General features: G+C 43.4%; 1 protein-coding gene across 1 annotated transcript in view; it reads left to right on the top strand.

The window, feature by feature from the left end:
- Positions 1-19,071, top strand: part of igf2r (insulin like growth factor 2 receptor) — a 100,652-nt gene extending 81,581 nt beyond the window's left edge. The window contains exons 41-48 of the mRNA XM_062976611.1: positions 2,559-2,695; positions 3,964-4,081; positions 11,931-12,077; positions 12,565-12,749; positions 13,341-13,527; positions 13,794-13,949; positions 16,061-16,130; positions 17,342-19,071. Coding sequence (XP_062832681.1) covers positions 2,559-2,695; positions 3,964-4,081; positions 11,931-12,077; positions 12,565-12,749; positions 13,341-13,527; positions 13,794-13,949; positions 16,061-16,130; positions 17,342-17,755 — 1,414 coding nt within the window. The 3' untranslated portion in view covers positions 17,756-19,071. The remainder of the gene's footprint in view (positions 1-2,558; positions 2,696-3,963; positions 4,082-11,930; positions 12,078-12,564; positions 12,750-13,340; positions 13,528-13,793; positions 13,950-16,060; positions 16,131-17,341) is intronic.

Below are 19,071 nucleotides of genomic sequence, written 5' to 3'. Positions count from 1 at the left end.
GCTCTACGCACATCTCTCCTCCTCATTCTTCACCACCCTTTCTCTTCAGCCAAGGACATACAAACCATTCTAGGCCACATGGCCTCCACAATGGCAGTCACTCCATATGCCCGCCTAAGGATGCGTCCGCTTCAGGCCTGGTTTATCAAGACCTTCGACCCCGTAAAGGACTCTCCACACACCAGACTTTCACTCCCAAGTCACATCCGCCACTCCCTTCAATGGTGGACTCATCGCAACAACATTTGCGTGGGCGTTCCATTCCGCCCAAGCGACCTATCCACCACCATCACAACAGATGCCTCCCTCACTGGATGGGGAACATTCTCGGGAAACCTTGCAACCCACGGCCATTGGACCTCTACAGAAATAACACACCACATCAATGTCCTCAAACTCTTGGCCCTCTTCAAGGGCTTGCGGGTGTTTCAGGACATACTATCCAATACTACAGTTCAAGTCTGCACCGACAACACAACGGTGATGTGGTACATCAACAAACAAGGAGGTACCCGGTCCAAGACCTTCCTGGCCATCACACTAGCAATCTGGGACTGGTGCATCGATCACAACATCTTTCTCATAGCCATACATCTACCGGGCCAACAGAACATCTTGGCCGACCATCTCAGCAGGGCCACACTAGCTACGCACGAGTGGTCCCTTCATCTCACCCAAGCTCTACAGCTATTCAACAAATGGGGCTAACCTCAAATCGACCTTTTTGCAACATCACTCAACACCAAATGCCGTCTTTACTGTGCCCGGGCATCCCCACCAAACCTGACAAACTGTTTGGGCGATGCTTTCCTTTTCAATTGGAACGGTCCCTTCCTCTACATCTTTCCCCCGGTACCTCTTCTCATCAAGGTGATCGCCAAGGTATACAGCGACAAAGCCAACTGTATCCTTGGTGGGCCCGCCAACCTTGGTTTCCGCTTCTGTCAACCATGGCAAAGGGCAACTATGTCACTCTTCCACGTTGCCCAGACCTCCTCACAGCCAACCAAGGTCGTTTACGCCACCCAGACATAGATCGCCTCCGCCTCACAGCTTGGAGGATACACGGAGACCTCTCTCTCAAGCAGTAATGGACATTATACATGCAGCTCATAGGCCATCTACCCGACGCTCCTATGAGTCGATTTGCTGAAATTCTCTTCCTTCGCCCACCTTCATGGAGCAGACCCATTATTAGCACCTACCTCTGTCCTCTTGGAATACCTCGCCTCCCTCGCAGCCGCTGGCCTCTCACTCTCATCCATCCGCTGCTACCTTGCCACAATCACCGCATACAGAAGACGACATGGTCACTCTTCTTGCTTCCAAGACCCCATGGTACAGCTTTTTCTGCAAGGCTTCAAAAATATCAACCCTCCCCATGCCCCTCCACGACCAGCATGGCATCTTGACCTTGTGCTCTCCGCACTCATGAAACCGCCTTTCGAGCCAATGGCAACAGTAGATCTCTCATATGTCACGTGGAAAACAGTCTTTCTCGTAGCTGTAACTTCGGGTCGTAGGGCCAGCGAACTCTGTGCTCTCCGTTCAGATGAACCCTATATCCGCTTTCACCCAGATAAAATAGTAATGAGACTTGATTTATCCTTCCTACCCAAGAGAGCATCTCTTTTTCACATCTCACAGGATATTATTTTACCAGCCTTTTTTCAAACACCGACCACACCATTAGAACGCTCCCTTCATCTTTTGGACGTACGGAGAGCACTTTCCTTTTACCTAAACAGAACCAAATCTTTTCGTTCTTCACCCAAACTATTTCTCAAATACCGTAAGGACACTAGAGGCTCCCCTGTATCTCCACAACGACTCTCGGGATGGGTGGTTGCCACCATCCGTCTAGCCTACCAGATTGCGGGGAAGGACCCCCCCCCCCCATGCATATCAAAGGGCATTCTACACGAGCAGTGGCAACTTCGATAGCCTTCAACCATGGTGTCCCTTTGGAGGACATATGCAAAGCAGCAATTTGGTCCACACCATTAACATTTGTTAAACACTACAAACTGGACATTCTATCGAAACGCCATGCAGCCTTCGGAAGAGCAGTCCTTTTTTCAGCGGTGGCATGACACCCACCTGCCTCGGTGAGTAGCTTGTTAATCTACCACATGTGCGGTTTTCACAGAGACCACGTTAGAGAACAAATAGTTGCTTACCTGTAACTGTGGTTCTCTGAGTGGTCATCTGTGAAATCCGCACATCCCCGCCCTTCCTCCCCGCTGGTTGTCATGCCTGGGGACTCTGCCATTACACGGCGGAGGAACTAAGGCTATGGCCCAAGCATGCCATATATATACCCTCTGGGGAGGAGGGGCGGGGGCCATAGCCCTCTAATTGAAAACAGCTGTTAAAGGTTCCGAATTAGCTGCACATGTGCAACTAACTACCACATGTGCGGATTTCACAGATGACCACTCAGAGAACCACAGTTACAGGTAAGCAACTATTTGTTCATATGAATATATTATATTTATATGGGCCCTGTTCATTTTGCAGTGTTGTGTTGAATCTTTCCTTTTTTCTCTTGTTGATAGTTACTACATGAATCTCTGTCAGAGAGTCCACGAAGGGCCCACAGGCTGCCCTGAACAGGCAAGCGTTTGCCGAAAAAATCCAAATGGAGCTGTGCAGGTTCTGGGATTAGTGCATACTCAGAAACTGAATGTGACAGGTATATTGACTCTTTTGAAGCTCTTTTTTGCAATGGGAAAGGGAACACAATAAAAGCCGCCCTGAATCCCCTAGGGGAGAAAGGCGGGGTAGAAATACCATAAATAAATAAATAAATAAATAAATGACTTTTCCGTGATTATCTGTAGAAAATCTTCCATGTAAAGTGTATTTTATTAACTTTATCTTTAATTTTAAAAACTATGTTAAAATTCATATTTCATTGCACTTGGTCGACTTAAAATAGACTTCTAATTGCCTCCTTAACCTGAATTCATTACATCCATAAGTGCAGTCCAGTTGTGTTTGAACTGTTACATGTTTTGCTATAAATCCTAAGGATGTGTATTTCCATTACTGGAAACCCTGCACAAACTTTAACATGGAGCATGAGGGGAAATCCACATCCTTAGGATTTATAGCAAAACATGTAAGGTTTGTGCAGGGTTTCCAGTAATGGTTGAAAAGCCCAACTTCTTCCCAAAATATTAAACATTGCTGAAGGAACTGATTAATCCTTTCATAAGATAAAAAGATGAATTCACCACACACAGTGATCATTCAGCTTTGCATCTCATATTGGAAATAAAGCTGAGACATAAGTTGAATAATGTAACATCACATGATATACTTTAAAATATTGGTCTGAGAAGGGACAGTACCAGTCAGGTTTTCTGAAGGGAATAAGGTCAGAAGGGATGGATACTAGTGTCAGGGCGTTGGTGATGGTTCACATGGTTTAACATTTTGGTCTCTCCTTTTTTCTTTCTTTTTCTTTGGTTTTCAAGCTTTGCTTACTATTTTTTTGCGAACATAATTTAGAAGGACACTGATATGTCTAATCTGTTATTAAAGTTATCACTTATGGTATGTTATAAGGGCATAAACGTTTCAGTTAGTATTGTTGGAATTAAAACAACAGTTGAAAATAGTAATTATGCTAGGTATTATTGCTATAATAACAGAGAATGTATGAAAATTGTAGTTGTATTTTTGAATACTTTTTTTGCTAGAAGTAAAACACAAAAACTGAAAATTGCACTTAGAATGGTAACATGTTGAAAATGGCATAGATGAATAATCCATAGCATGCTGGCTTGGTACAAAATATATCACACTCTCAGGAGGATGAGTGAGGAATAGTTCTTAAAATTATTTTTAAAACTCTGCATCCAATCTAGACTAATTTTGCATTGCAGCAAATGTACGTATTCCACCAGTGAGAACCTCTGAATTCAAGGGCTTCTTTTGTTGTTCATTTTGTTTCAGATGATAAAGTCCTTGTCAGTTACTCCAATGGTCATGAATGTCAACAGAGGGGGAAGAAGGCAACAACTGTCATAGAGCTCAAATGTGCAAAAACAGTTGGCATGCCAAGATTTGATAGGTAAGCATAAGTATATTTCTAGCTCTGCTGATAAAGCACATTTCCTTTCTCTGCATCCCTCAGATAGCTGGGGAACTGGAAACAATTTTCAAGCAGAAGTATTTGGAGAGGAGTTAGGAATTCGCAGTGCCCCTCTACTTCAGTTTTTCTGAGCTGATTATTGATAATCCTGGATCTCTTGGATAGTTACTGCAATTACTTACCAAATCAGAGTACATCCCTATAAGCGCCTGCCAGGCATTGAGATCTTCAGTCCCACTACCTTCCTAGATGTGCTTGGTGGGAACATGAAAGAGGACTAGCTGCTCCTAGATTTTGGGATTTGTCATCATTTCATGGCTTTCTAGGAAGTGAACACTAAAGTACACAGAAATCTATAAGAAGTAGAAAGATACAGTAGTCCTATTACACAGAATAAAACAATGCTAACAGACAAATTATAATCCTTACAGGCGTAGATAAACGTCTTAGAAATGCTTGGTCAATGGAGTAAACAACTATGTACTGTGGTTCACACTTTAGATAACTTTATCATAGTCCCATGTAAATTAATGTTTTGGAGATGCGCAAAAGGAATATAAACCATAAAGGAATGTAGAACAAAAGAATGCAGAAACAACAAGGATTATCTACGTGGGACAATACTGGAATTTAAAGTGTTGTACTCAGTTATTGAACAGACTTAATTGTTACTGAAAAAACATACAAACATGAATATTGTCACGACCCAGGCTGCAGAGCACCAATAACCATACACAGAGGCCAGATTCTATCTAATATCTTTATTAAGGAAATATATAAAGTTAATAAAAACAAGTATAGGAAATAGTCCAGAAGTAGACCTTTCAGGAAAGGTCAAAATTAGTCCAAAAAAGCAATGTCCAATATGAAATATTAAGGTCCAAAGTTGTAATCCAATAACCGAAACTCTCACTTGCCAAGCAAGTGAGGGGAGATGACAAGGTCCTTTAGTCCATGAACTTGAGCAAGGCTAGGAAATAACTTGATTCTTGGCACACAAAGCTTGATTCAAGGCAACAAGGAAACGAGGAGCAAGAACAAGATCCGTGGTAATTACTTGGCGAGGTCCTGGAAACAAGGCAAGATCCGGGGAGAAAACAAGGCTGAGAACGAAGGCTTGGAACAGGAACAAAGGCTTGAAAGCAGGAGTAGCTGTCCACACACGCTGCTCCGGTAGCTGACGAATTGACTCCGCAAGATCCCTCCGTGGGCAAAACACCTAAATAGGGTCTAGTTTTCCCGCCAAAGAGCAGTTCTCTGGAGAACCAGAAACGAAAGCTATTCTCTGAGTCCAGATGCATGACTCCTTAAAGTTTCCCATGGAAAGCAGGCTTAATCAGCTGAATGCTTAGCAGCTATCCTAGCACTCCTGCGAGACGCCTGTTGAACTCCCCTCTGTTGTTTACAAAAATCATGGCGAGAAAACGGGGGAGATTTTGGCTCGGGGCTTGTTTGACAGACTTCTGGAAGACAAATCTCTTGCAGGTGCAAAGGCTCAATTTCTGGCTGGGATAGTTCCTTTTCTGGCTGAAATGGTGGAAAACCCAAGTTTTCCTCTTCATCATTCACAACAGTACTAGGAACGGGACTACATGGCCCATGAGTCATCACACTATCCCCCTCCTCAAGCCCCCTCTCAAAATAGGGCTCTCTCCCCGAGGCGCGAGGCCGCGGCTTGGCGGGATAGGTCAGATGGAAGCGGCGGGTTAAATCGGGGGCATGGACTGTGGAAGCGTCTTCCCAAGAACGTTCCTCGGGGCCAAAACCCACCCAGTCAATGAGATATTGTAGACGGCGGCGGTGAAAGCGAGAATCCAAAATGTCCTGAACCTCGAATTCCTCCTCCCCATCCACCAAAACAGGAGGGGGGGCCGGACGGTCTGCATCAGGGCGCACACCTTCCGCCGGAAGGAGCAGAGAACGATGAAACACTGGATGAATGCGCATAGAGCGCGGAAGTTGGAGTTTGAAAGTCACGGGGTTAAGTTGCGCCACCACTGGGTAGGGCCCAATGAAACGGGCATCTAATTTCCGGCAAGGGCAATGGGAGGGCAAAAAGCGAGTGGACAGAAGAACCCGGTCTCCTACCTTGATTTCGGGGCCCGGCTGGCGATGTTTGTCAGCGTGGCGTTTATAGTCCTCCTTGGCTTGGTCCAGTTGCTGGAGCAAAAGTTGTTGCACCGCTGTGAGTTCCTGCAGCCAGTCCTCTGCTGCGGGAACTTCTGAGGTTTCAATGACAGGAGGAAAGAAACGTGGATGGAAGCCGTAGTTTGCAAAGAACGGGGTTTCTTTAGTAGAAGCCTGGACCCCATTGTTGTAGGCAAACTCTGACAGCGGTAACAGGGAAACCCAATTGTCCTGCTGGTAGTTCACATAACAGCGAAGGTATTGTTCCAAAGTGGCATTGGTGCGCTCAGTTTGCCCATCCGTTTGGGGATGGTGAGCCGAAGATAAACGAGAGTCTATGCCCAATAGTTTTTGTAGTGCTTTCCAGAAACGAGAGGTGAATTGGGACCCACGGTCTGTGACCAAACTCTTGGGCAATCCATGTAATCTGAAAACATGTTGAAGGAATAGATCTGCAGTCTCTTTGGCCGTGGGAAGGCCATCACAGGGAATGAAATGGGCTAACTTGGTAAAAAGGTCCACCACCACTAGGATCGTGGTGAATCCACAGGAAGGTGGTAGATCAGTGATAAAATCCGCAGAGATTATTTCCCATGGGTGGGATGGGGTAGGGAGGGGATGTAGAAGCCCTGAGGGTCTTTCCCTTCTTGTCTTGGAGCGCTGGCATACTGGGCAGGTGTTGACATATTTCTCCACATCCTTGCGGATCTTGGGCCACCAGAAGTCTCTTAGGATCAAATGCATGGTTTTGAATAGTCCGAAATGCCCTGCTGGCTTGCAGTCATGACACAGACGGAGTGCTTTTTCCCTGCCCGGTCCTGGGGGGATGTAAACATGATTTCTATAGCAAAGTAGCCCATCCTTGAGCGAAAAGGGAAAACGTAGCCCTTGGCGAAGTTGGTCTTGTGCCCAAGCATCTGCTTGCTGACTAGCCCTGATTTCCTGAACACAAAGGGGCCCTGGAGTAGAGGGAGTTGATTCAATGGGAGTGGATTTGGTGTTTCCCACTGTGAGCGTGGCAAAGTTCTCGGGTTGTAGCAGCTGGGACTCAGAGGTCTCCTTGCGCCCTGCAGCGTATTCCGGTTTCCGTGACAGGGCATCTGCTTGCTTGGTCTGGGCTGGGGTTACATAATGAATTTGGAAGTTAAAACGTTCAAAGAATAAAGCCCAGCGTTGTTGCCTCTGATTTAGCTTGCGGGCAGTTCTTAGATGCTCTAGATTCCGATGATCAGTATGTACTTCAATGGGAAATTTGGCCCCTTCTAACCAATGTCTCCAAGTTTCAAAGGCTGCCTTTATGGCCAAAAGTTCCTTTTCCCAAATAGTGTAATTTCTCTCTGGTGCGGTCAATTGACGGGAATAAAAGGCACAAGGATGGAGATGATCTCCCACTGGTTGTAGGAGTACAGCCCCAATCGCCACATCGGAGGCGTCCGCCTGCACGACGAAAGGGGTTTCAGGGTCTGGATGCTGAAGGATTGGCTGGGACGTGAATAATTTCTTTAGTTGCCGGAACCCTTTCTCTGCTTGATCTGTCCAGCGGAAAGGCTGTTTCCCACGGATGCAGCTGGTGATTGGGTCAGACCAGCGGGCAAAGTCTGGAATGAACTTGCGGTAGTAGTTCGCGAACCCCAAGAATCGTTGCACCTCTTTCTTGTTGGTTGGCGCCCGCCATTCCAATACTGCTGTGACCTTTGCCGGGTCCATGGTGAGCCCTAGTGGCGAGACACGATATCCCAGGAAATCTACCTCTTGCAGATCAAAAGCGCATTTTTCCAACTTGGCATAAAGTCCGTGGTCCCGCAATCGTTGTAACACCATTCTGACGTGATTCTCATGTTCTGATTGTGAATTAGAAAACACCAAAAAATCGTCCAGGTAGATAATCAGGAACCGATCTAGATAATCCTGAAAGATATCGTTGACAAAATGCTGGAACGTTGCGGGAGCTCCACATAAACCGAAATTCATAACCAGGGTTTCGAATAAACCGAATTTTGTCTGGAAGGCAGTCTTCCACTCGTCCCCTTCCCTGATGCGAACTAGATTATAAGCTCCTCGAAGATCCAGTTTGGTGTAAACTTTAGCCCCTCGAAGCCGGTCTAAGAGGTCTGAGATCAAAGGCAGGGGATACCGGTTTCGTTTAGTGATATTGTTCAATGCTCTATAGTCCACCACCAAGCGTAGGTCCCCTGACTTCTTTTTCACAAACATCACTGGGGAAGCGGCTGGGGATTGAGAGGGTCTGATAAACCCCTTGCGGAGGTTTGTCTCTAAGAACTCCCTGAGAGCTTCTTGCTCTGGTTCAGTCAGGGAGTAGAGGTGTCCTCGCGGAATCGGGGCCCCCTCCACCAAGTCAATGGCACAGTCATAAGGTCTATGTGGGGGTAGTCTCTCGGCTTCTTTTTCATTGAATACATCCCAATATTCCGAGTACTTCTTGGGCAAGGTGATGATGGGTTCAGCGTCTGTGGCATGGCATACCTTGGCTACAAGGCAATGGTTTTGGCAATATTTTGAAGCAAACTGCAGTTCTCTGTTGGACCAGGAGATGCTTGGGTCGTGGAGTGTCAGCCATGGAATTCCCAAAATCACAGGGAAGTGGGGAACCTCGGTAACAAAGAAGGAAATCTCTTCCATGTGTTCCCTTATCCACATTCTGGTGGGTTCCGACCACTGGCTTACTGGACCTGTCTTGAGGGGGCGGCCATCGATGGCTTGCACCACACGGGCGTTCTTGAAGTCGTGATATTGTAATCCCAGAGAGTCGGCATACTCTCTGTCAATGAAGTTGTTTGTGGCTCCTGAGTCTATCATGGCATGGACCATGACGGGTCCTTTTTTTACTGACCACAAGGTGACCACTAGAAGAAATAGGACCCCGGTTGGCGGCTCTTGAGTGGGTTTTTTGACCGGGTTGGCGAGCCTCTCTACGCCCGGTCGCTGGCTTCCCCCGCCGGCTGTGCGCCAGCCGCCTCAGACGTCTTCGTCTCCGTGGAGGACGCCGCCGCCAGACGAGCGGCGGGCTTCCCTTTGGCTGGACACTCTCTGGCAAAGTGGCCCCCGTTTCCGCAGTACCAGCAGAGATTTAGGCGTTGGCGACGGGCCTTCTCGGCGGCATCTAATCTGGGGCGCACATTGCCCAACTGCATCGGCACCTCCTCGCTTCCTCTGGGGTATGGGGCTGGTGGCGGGGGTCTCCACACTGGGCGCGGCTGGACGCCGGTGGGAGCGGGAGGTCTCGCTCCGGTCCTACCGCTCTGGCCTCGGATCCATTGTCTTCTGTTGGCAATCATGACTTCAGCTCGTAAACATTGATCAATGAGTGCTTCAAGAGAGTGTGGAGGATCCACCTTGGAGATTTCCTCCAGCATCTCGATGTTGAGACCCTCCCGAAATTGTCCTCTGAGGGCTATATCGTTCCATCCGGTGTTATGGGCCAACACTCGGAACTCGGCTATGTACTGGGACATGGGTCTGTCCCCTTGGGAGAGGCGCCGGAGTTTGTGGCCGGCTGCCTCCAAATTGTCCTCAATCCCCCAAGTCGCCTTAATGTGATCCAAGAATTGTTGCGCTGATCTTAGATGTGGGGAGTCTTGGTCGAACAGTGCCGTCGCCCAGTTGGCCGCTGGCCCGTCTAGGAGACTGTAGATCCACGCCACCTTGATGTCTTCTTGGGGAAACTCGGCATTACGGGCCTCTAGATAAGCCTGGCATTGGCGACGGAAAACATGAACCTTAGAAGCTTCTCCAGTAAACTTGGTTGGCAGCGCCAGGGCCGGGAGACGGATTCCGCGTTCCTTCAATCCCCTTATTTCTCCCTCCTGCGCATTGAGCTTATCACGGATGCGGTCCACTTCATCCTTGTCGATGGTGTAACTGAGTGGTTGGGCCCCCGGTCCGGCTCCGGTAGACATTCTGGCCTAGGTTAATTGGTGCTTAGGGTGGCGGAGTCAAACTGTCACGACCCAGGCTGCAGAGCACCAATAACCATACACAGAGGCCAGATTCTATCTAATATCTTTATTAAGGAAATATATAAAGTTAATAAAAACAAGTATAGGAAATAGTCCAGAAGTAGACCTTTCAGGAAAGGTCAAAATTAGTCCAAAAAAGCAATGTCCAATATGAAATATTAAGGTCCAAAGTTGTAATCCAATAACCGAAACTCTCACTTGCCAAGCAAGTGAGGGGAGATGACAAGGTCCTTTAGTCCATGAACTTGAGCAAGGCTAGGAAATAACTTGATTCTTGGCACACAAAGCTTGATTCAAGGCAACAAGGAAACGAGGAGCAAGAACAAGATCCGTGGTAATTACTTGGCGAGGTCCTGGAAACAAGGCAAGATCCGGGGAGAAAACAAGGCTGAGAACGAAGGCTTGGAACAGGAACAAAGGCTTGAAAGCAGGAGTAGCTGTCCACACACGCTGCTCCGGTAGCTGACGAATTGACTCCGCAAGATCCCTCCGTGGGCAAAACACCTAAATAGGGTCTAGTTTTCCCGCCAAAGAGCAGTTCTCTGGAGAACCAGAAACGAAAGCTATTCTCTGAGTCCAGATGCATGACTCCTTAAAGTTTCCCATGGAAAGCAGGCTTAATCAGCTGAATGCTTAGCAGCTATCCTAGCACTCCTGCGAGACGCCTGTTGAACTCCCCTCTGTTGTTTACAAAAATCATGGCGAGAAAACGGGGGAGATTTTGGCTCGGGGCTTGTTTGACAGACTTCTGGAAGACAAATCTCTTGCAGGTGCAAAGGCTCAATTTCTGGCTGGGATAGTTCCTTTTCTGGCTGAAATGGTGGAAAACCCAAGTTTTCCTCTTCATCATTCACAACAGTACTAGGAACGGGACTACATGGCCCATGAGTCATCACAAATATAATGTTTGATGTAATGCTATAAATAGTTTGTATTTGTGTATTACTCATGCGCCTGTAAGGATTATAATTTGTCTGTTAGCATTGTTTTATTCTGTGTAATAGGACTACTGTATCTTTATATTTCTAGGAAGTGACACTGAGGGTTTTTCATGGTGTGCTGTTTTTCTGTTTTTAATCAATCTGTATTAAAGGGAATTTAATTTTTAGGAATAGCTGAATTAAAGTATAATAATAGTGTACATACTTTTACTTTGCTTTCATTGTATATATTTTAGTTTTGCAAGCCACCTTGGTTGCTAATATTGGGGAGAAAAGCAAGATAAATAGAAATTCATAATCTTAATCTTAATACCTTGAATACCTCTCTGCAGCTAGTTACACTCCTAATATGCTGCAGAGTATGTGTAAACCTCATCTTTTAAACATTCTCTCTAAAGTCATCTCTTGGACAGTTCTTTCCATCCAGGCATGTTGTTATGACATGTTGGTAGTTGTGTCTTGTGTCAGTTCTGTCTTGGTCCCTTCACTATCAAGTGTTGTTTTGTTTACTCTGTCATTTTGCTGTCTACTGGTATAATGTAGTCCTCTCAGGCTGAATAATTCCTTTTTAAATTTCTCTCTGGAATAGACAGTAGATTTTGATGGGTTTTTAAAAAAGGGTGACACTGATAACTCTGTTACCTAACCTCAGACAAAAATAAAGATGGTGATACAATCTTTTTTTCTGGGGTGGTGGTGTTGCTTTTGAGTCTCCTGGTTTCTTCCCCTTCTGGCATTTATTGTTTCCAAATTGTAGCTCTCTTTTGAAATTTTTCTTATTAGGATTGATGAAGAAAATTGTGCCTATTACATCACCTGGGAAACACGGGCAGCTTGTGCAGTGAAACCTCAAGAAGTGACTATAAAGAATGGCACAGTGATAAATCCAGTGACTGGGGCAAATTTCAGTTTGGGTGATATCTATTACAAGTAAGTAGTCTCTCCCAAAGTCTATATAATAAAACCAATAGAAAAGGAAGGGCTAAATTACTCCAGGACACTCTCTCTGAAAAGACTGGGAAAAATCAAGCAAAATATGGTTGCCACTGCCTGCCATTTAGAAGATTTAGATAATGACTATAATCCACTGTACCTCCCTCAATTTCACAACACACAGGAAAACACAGGATTCTGAGCTTGCCCTTAGGCTTTCAAACTCCAATAGATTGTTGGGGCTGGAATAAAGTTTTGCAGAAAGCAACATGTACAAGCACAGATTAATTGAACAGATGTTGTTCTCCCCTGTTAGATGGAACTGGGCTTGAAAATTGTAAAGCTGCACAAACCTCCTTGGATAGAAAATTCTTATGAACTGTAAATAAGAATGGATGCTGAATCTTATACTAATATCTTTTATCTTGATACTGACGGTGCTTACATTTGTATTTTAATTTGATTTAAATCTGCTCTGGTTCAGATTATACAATGCCTCTGGTGATATCAGAGCAAATGGTGATATCTACATTTATGAGATTCAACTTTCTTCTATCACTCACTCAAAGAATGAGGAATGCTTGGGAGCGAACATATGCCAGGTTAAAAAATCAGAATCCCGCAAACGGAGAATTGGATCTTCCGACAAGGCAAAATATTACATTCAAGGTAAATACGCATTTGGTCTGACAATTTTTACTATAACAAGTGCAGTTGGATACCACAGTATGAAGTGTTTTTCTTTTGCTTTTTCTCCATTTCTATTTCCATGTTTCTACTTTTAAATGGCTCATTATTTCCTTGCTCTCCAAGGAGCCTGCATACAGAAATGGACTACAGCTGTAATCACTTAAATTATGTGCCTTCAAGTCATTTCTAAGCCCAACCTGCAGTTGGGTTTTCCTTGGCAAGCTTTCTTCAGAGAAGGTTTGCCTTTACCTTCCTTTAAGGCTCAAGAGAGTGTGACCTGCCCAGTTACACGTATATATTTTATGCAGGATGTATTCTCTTTAGGGCATATGTTGATGCACTTTGGAAAACATTTCGTTAACTGATAGGCAGGCTAGAGCCCAAAGTTACTTCCCTGTAAAGTAAGGAACAATTTAAAAATATTTAGATAATACTGGACTTGAAGGGTTCATCCTAGTAGTTGCAATTACATGATATTATCTTCTGTTTATAGCTCTTGGTATTGGCAGTGGGGGAAATGAAATGTTGCAGTTTCTGGTGAAATCATGCCAATCTTTCCTCTCTTCATAGATGATGATCTTGATGTCGTGTTTTCCTCTGACTCCAAATGTGGCAGAGATCCAACCAAATTTGTGTCCTCAACCATTTTCTTCCACTGCAGTGAGCAGGCCAGAGAAGGCATCCCTGAATTCCTTCATGAGTCCTCCGATTGCCAATACCTCTTTACCTGGTACACTTCAGCAGTGTGCCCGTTGGTGTAAGTGTGCCTTTCTGAACAGGAAGGCCTGAGCTTTCTTACCTTTTGGATGGCAGAGGGTGGGCTTGTCACAGAAGGCCACACTGGAGTAATTTAATTTAATAATAAATGTGTCCATAGTAATTCTTTAATCACTATTTAATGAATTAGTTAGTAGCAATCTTTTAAACAAGTATCATAATTGACAAGTGGTTTCCAAATAAAGATAGTACTCAATCGACCAGTTCTTTAGTTATAAACAGTATTTTTTTCTGTATCATCTACAGAACCTCAGAGACTACAAATGACAAAACATATGTGGAAGACCATTCTTATAAAGGCCTCTCAGGAAGAAGCCAAGCAGTTGGTGCATTACTGAGTTTCCTCCTGGTGGTTCTTACAGTGTGCCTCATAATCATGTTACTTTACAAAAAGGAAAGGAGGTAAGTTGGAAAAGATTACAGAGGCTCTGTGAGTTCTTGGTCTCTTCTGCCCATCTTGTTCATTCACTGTTTCCAAACCATCAAAGACTAAGTTTACTGTACCTCCGAGCCACAAGGTTGGTGAGTGCATTATCCAACATAAATGGGCCAGCAGAATGTTGGATAAGCAAAAATGTTGGATAATGAGGGATTAAGGAAAAGCCTATTAAACATCAAATTATGTTATGATTTTACAAATTAAGCACCAAAACATCATGTTTAACAACCAGTCTACCATTTGTTTGGGAGCGTGGCTGCACTTGTGTTGTTGTTGGGCGTGTTGGCCTTGTCAGGGTGTGGGGTTTTAAAAAACATCAGCTCCGCAGCACCCTGATTTATTGGTGATCCATTGACTCTCACCAATTCATCCTCGGTCAGACTGCTTGCCCATCCGAAGAAGCAGTACTGACAAACGACACCAACAGTCGTTAATCAGCTGAACGCAGCGCTTCCTAGACTTTATTCCATATATACAAGATATTTACAAGTTGCAGAGTCCATGCTCATAGCAGACATGCTTTCTCCTTGCCGATCAGCCAAGCACACAGACACTGCTGATAAGAGCACATTCCACAGCAGAAATGACCAACGTCCTCTCCCACTGGAAGTCATGACTTATTGGTTGTTGCAGGCTATCACTCAAACTAGCCTTCCGTTAACACTTAAGTTGCTGGAACACATATCTGGTATACATAGTTGCAAACAGTAAAAAACACTTGATTCATCATTTCACCCTTACACCCAAAATACAACAACAGGCCTGCTGTGCGTTGCTTCCTAGAGAAACAGCTGTGGATCCGGGTGGGAGGCAGACTGCATTGGATAATACAGAAGTTGGATAAGTGAAGGTTGGATAAGCGAGACTCTACTGTATTTACAGCAACTTAATCTCTTATTCACAAATCAACATTTCCCATGTTTGAACAGATGAGCTGTCCTGCCAGAGGAGTTTGTAGGACATTTAACTTCCTTTGAGATAATTATTTTTGAGGGAGTTAATCCCTAAGAACATCCTTGCATGTAAAATACTTGATACTTTATACTTGGTACAGCACTTTATGAAACCTGTCCCCGCTGGTTTGCTTTTAATTACTCTGATTTTATCTGCTTGGATTTTAATGTATTGTCCATTATTTTATTTTGTGTATCGTTGAAATGTTTTAAGTTTTTGTCAAATATGTTGTGTTGTTGTTTCGGGCTTGTTCTTGTTGTGAGCCGCCCCGAGTCCCTTTGGGGAGATGGGGCAGGATATAATAATAATAATAATAATAATAATAATAATAATAATAATAATAATAATTATTATTATTATTATTATTATTATTATTATTATTATTATTATTATTATTATTATTATTATAAAACAATGTTCCCTCCTTCTTCAGCCCCAGTTCATGCTCAAGTGTTCCTGCCACTTTTCTCTCGGAACATATATATCACATAGGAGATACCTACACACCTATTCATTCAGCTTTTAACATGTCAGTTTGCCCTTTGCTAGTATTTCCCTTCATACTTTTAGTGCTGGATTTGCAGTGGAGAGCAAAGGAGTTTGCTCTTAGTACAGCAGAGTCTCACTTATCCAAACCTCGCTTATCCAAGCCTCTGGATTATCCAAGCCATTTTTGTAGTTAATGTTTTTAATATATCGTGATATTTTGGTGCTAAATTTGTAAATACAGTAATTACAACATAACATTACTGCGTATTGAACTATTTTTTCTGTCAAATTTGTTGTATAACATGATTTTTGGTGCTTAATTTGTAATATCATAACCTAATTTGATGTTTAATAGGCTTTTCCTTAATCCCTCCTTATTATCCAAGATATTAGCTTATCCAAGCTTCTGCTGGCCCGTTTAGCTTGGATAAGTGAGACTCTACTGTATATTCCTTAGTTTTAGTCAGAGATCCTGCAACTTTTCCTTCATGCATTACTATAGAAATATGAACAGTTGCTGTAAAATCTGCCGTAGGACTGGGTTAGCAGTTATCAATAGAGCCAATTGAATAAGAGGATGTACAGATAATATTGTTACAGTGCATAATAACAGTGACATTTTGTTTTGCAGGGAGACTATGAAGCAAAAGATAGCCAATTGCTGTCAGAGAACGTCAAATGTTTCCTATAAGTATACAAAGGTAACTTTTTTCTATGTGTATTAGGTATATCAAAAATATTGTTGTATAGGCCTATGGACTGTGTTCACTATTGTTAATGGTGTTTAAAATCCTTTAAAATTCCATGTGAGAATGAGCCACCTGAGATATAAACAACTAGGTAGTAGGTTGGTATTATCATTAAAGGTGCTGTCACAAAATTATTTGTTATACAAAGCTTAAATTGTTTCAAAACACTAATCGTTGAGAGTGTTATTTTATTTCACTTCACTTATGGAGATAACTTATGGAGCCTTTTCTGATCTTCATGTCTTAATAGCATAGGGAAATATTCAGTATGTCTAGCTGATTGTATATGAGGGAATTTATGCTAGATTATTAAGGTAGAGCAGTTCAGCAACAAGAAAGAAACTCACTGATACCATGGGCAGACCACACTTTTATGGGCAATTCCAGTTCTAATTGAAATTTAGAATCAACCATTGATGGAGCAACAGACTCCAGGAGAGAGCCAGGTGACCATCTGGCATCGTTTTCTACATGGCACACACAGCAGGGAGGGGAAAAAGGTCCACAATCACCACTAGCACAAAATTGGATTTCACCCATGATCTAAAATGTGGGTGGGTAGAGGATGTTTCTGCAAAAAAGGCCATAAATGTTTAAAATATGTGTTCCTATAGGATTTTCTCCATTTGTAGAGCAGTGAAATGTGAGTGAACATGAATTGCTTTGGTCACTTAGGAATGAGGAAAGTATGGCAATCCAAATGTTTCTGAACTGTAGCCTTCATTGGGTTTAACCATCATAGCTAACATTGAGGGATGCTGAAAGTTGTGCATTGACACCAAGAGGCAGCACTGGGCTCACTTGAGCTAAACTTCTGTATTTTTTATAAGAAAGTTCCCAGCAGGAGTAATATAAGTGAATGCAGCTGCTGTGATGATATCTTGTCAGTCTACTTGTCCATTTGGCCCAGTACTCTGCACACTGATTGACATCAGCTCTCCAGAATTTGCAATTGAGATGTTTCCTATCAAGCACACTTTTTTTAAAAGTTTAAATATTTTAAGGATTGGACCTTGGGCCTGTGTTATTCTGAGGCAAAGCATGTACTCTGTCATTAAGTTATAGTTCCTCTCCAAGGTCAGGTTTGTTTCAAATATCTGCACTATGTCTGTGGATATCTTTTAAAATGCTGTTTACTAATTCCATCTAATTCCACATAACAGATAAATACAGAAGAAGTGAATGAAAATGAAACTGAATGGCTTATGGAAGAAGTTGCTGCTCCAAATCAGAAGTCAGGAAATGAAGGGCAAGGAAATGGCCACATTGCTAGTAAAACAGTCAAATCAGATGCCCTAACATCCCTTCAAGTGGATGACATGGACAGCGAGGATGAAGTTTTGACAATACCAGAGGTCAAAATCCATTCAGCTAGAGACATTCAGTCTCGAGGCTTAGGCACAATGAGGCCTCATTACAATAAGCCTCTTAATCTTTCAAGCAACGATAAAGCTAACCTGCTTAGTAACAGCAAGAAAAGCAAAGGCAGCATTGCTTTTGGCCAGCAGAAGCTACAGAACTCAACAAACACAGCATCATTTCATGATGACAGCGATGAGGACTTGTTGAACGTTTAAACCTCCTGTTGTGCCTATTCACAATTCCATGTGTATGTATTGAGGCGGGACAACAAAACACTTCCAACCAAATATGAAGACTTTAGCTTCAAATGCCTTCTGTAAGGGACTGTTTCAAAGGGAAAGGGGGAAGGAGGGTCAATCCTAGTTTACAATTTATTTAGTGATTGCTGGATTTCTAGCATTCAGTGAGTTTGAACCATGATTATTCTTCTTCTCCCTTCTCTATAGATGTTACAAATGGCGTAATGCTTTCCAAGGGTGGGGTCAGATCTGAACAAAATCCCCTCAGCTTCAACATGAAACTTGCAATTTTAACACTCTCCTTTGTATTTATTGCTCTCACAACTCAGGTTCACAGAAATAATAATTGGCAATGAGTTCTTCCTGCAGGCAGGGTATTTCTTCTACAGATTCACACATCATATGAAGTGGAGATAGAAGGTTGTGTATGTTTGCTTGGTTGCTTTGGTGTACATTTTTGGAGCTGTTTCAAATTGCCTGTATATTTGATTCCTATATCCTAACTTAAAATGACTTGTTATGATTTGAAACATGTTTTTACTGGAAGGTACGAATCTCTATAGCTTTAGCCTTGGGACAGTGGCTGTCCTTTGCATGATAAGTCTTTTTCGGTACCAATCGTATGAAATCTCATCAGTATTTCCAAAGCTGTTGGAAGAGCAGCATGGAAGGACTAGTTCACAGGTACAGCTCCTCCTAACTGAATTGTCATGATGAGAGGGAAAAAGCTGTACTTTTCTAAAAAAAAATAATTCTGCTTCATTGGCCATAGAAGAAAGGAGGGATCCTTTTCCTTCTGGAGGAAGCTTGTGGCCTTGCCATATGAGAATGGTTTATTCCAAGCCAAACTAGAATTTCTGGAACATCAGCTTCACTGCCCTCCCAGGAGTTGTATATCTACTTTAAAGATACAGGTCTCAAAAGCCTTGGTTGCACAGAGACATACTCCTTTTCTGCTAATAGGTGAAAAGAAGATGCAAAAAAGGTCACCTTTGGATACTGTTGCTAACTATTCCAGTAACCCAGGAGCCTCAGTGATGAAACTACATTGCTGGCAAGACTTGAATGGAGATTTCACTTCATTCTGCTCAGTTGTCTCTCAAGGGGCTCGCAGGGAATACATGAGTTCCAGTACATAATGAAGCAGTCCTTGGACTGGCCAGGCACTCTTCCTTGTTCATACCTTTTCCTAATCACACTGGTTTCCTTAAGGTGGTTTCTGCTTGGGAATCAGATTTAATGTAACAAAGTGTTCAAACAATTTCAATAAAAGTTAAATTGTTTCCCTAGGA

This window comes from Anolis carolinensis, chromosome 1 (assembly GCF_035594765.1).
Source record: "Anolis carolinensis isolate JA03-04 chromosome 1, rAnoCar3.1.pri, whole genome shotgun sequence".
Taxonomy (NCBI): Eukaryota; Metazoa; Chordata; class Lepidosauria; order Squamata; family Dactyloidae; genus Anolis; species Anolis carolinensis.
The sequence above is the reverse complement of the archived record's forward strand: the minus strand, read 5'-3'. Positions and strand labels throughout refer to the sequence as shown.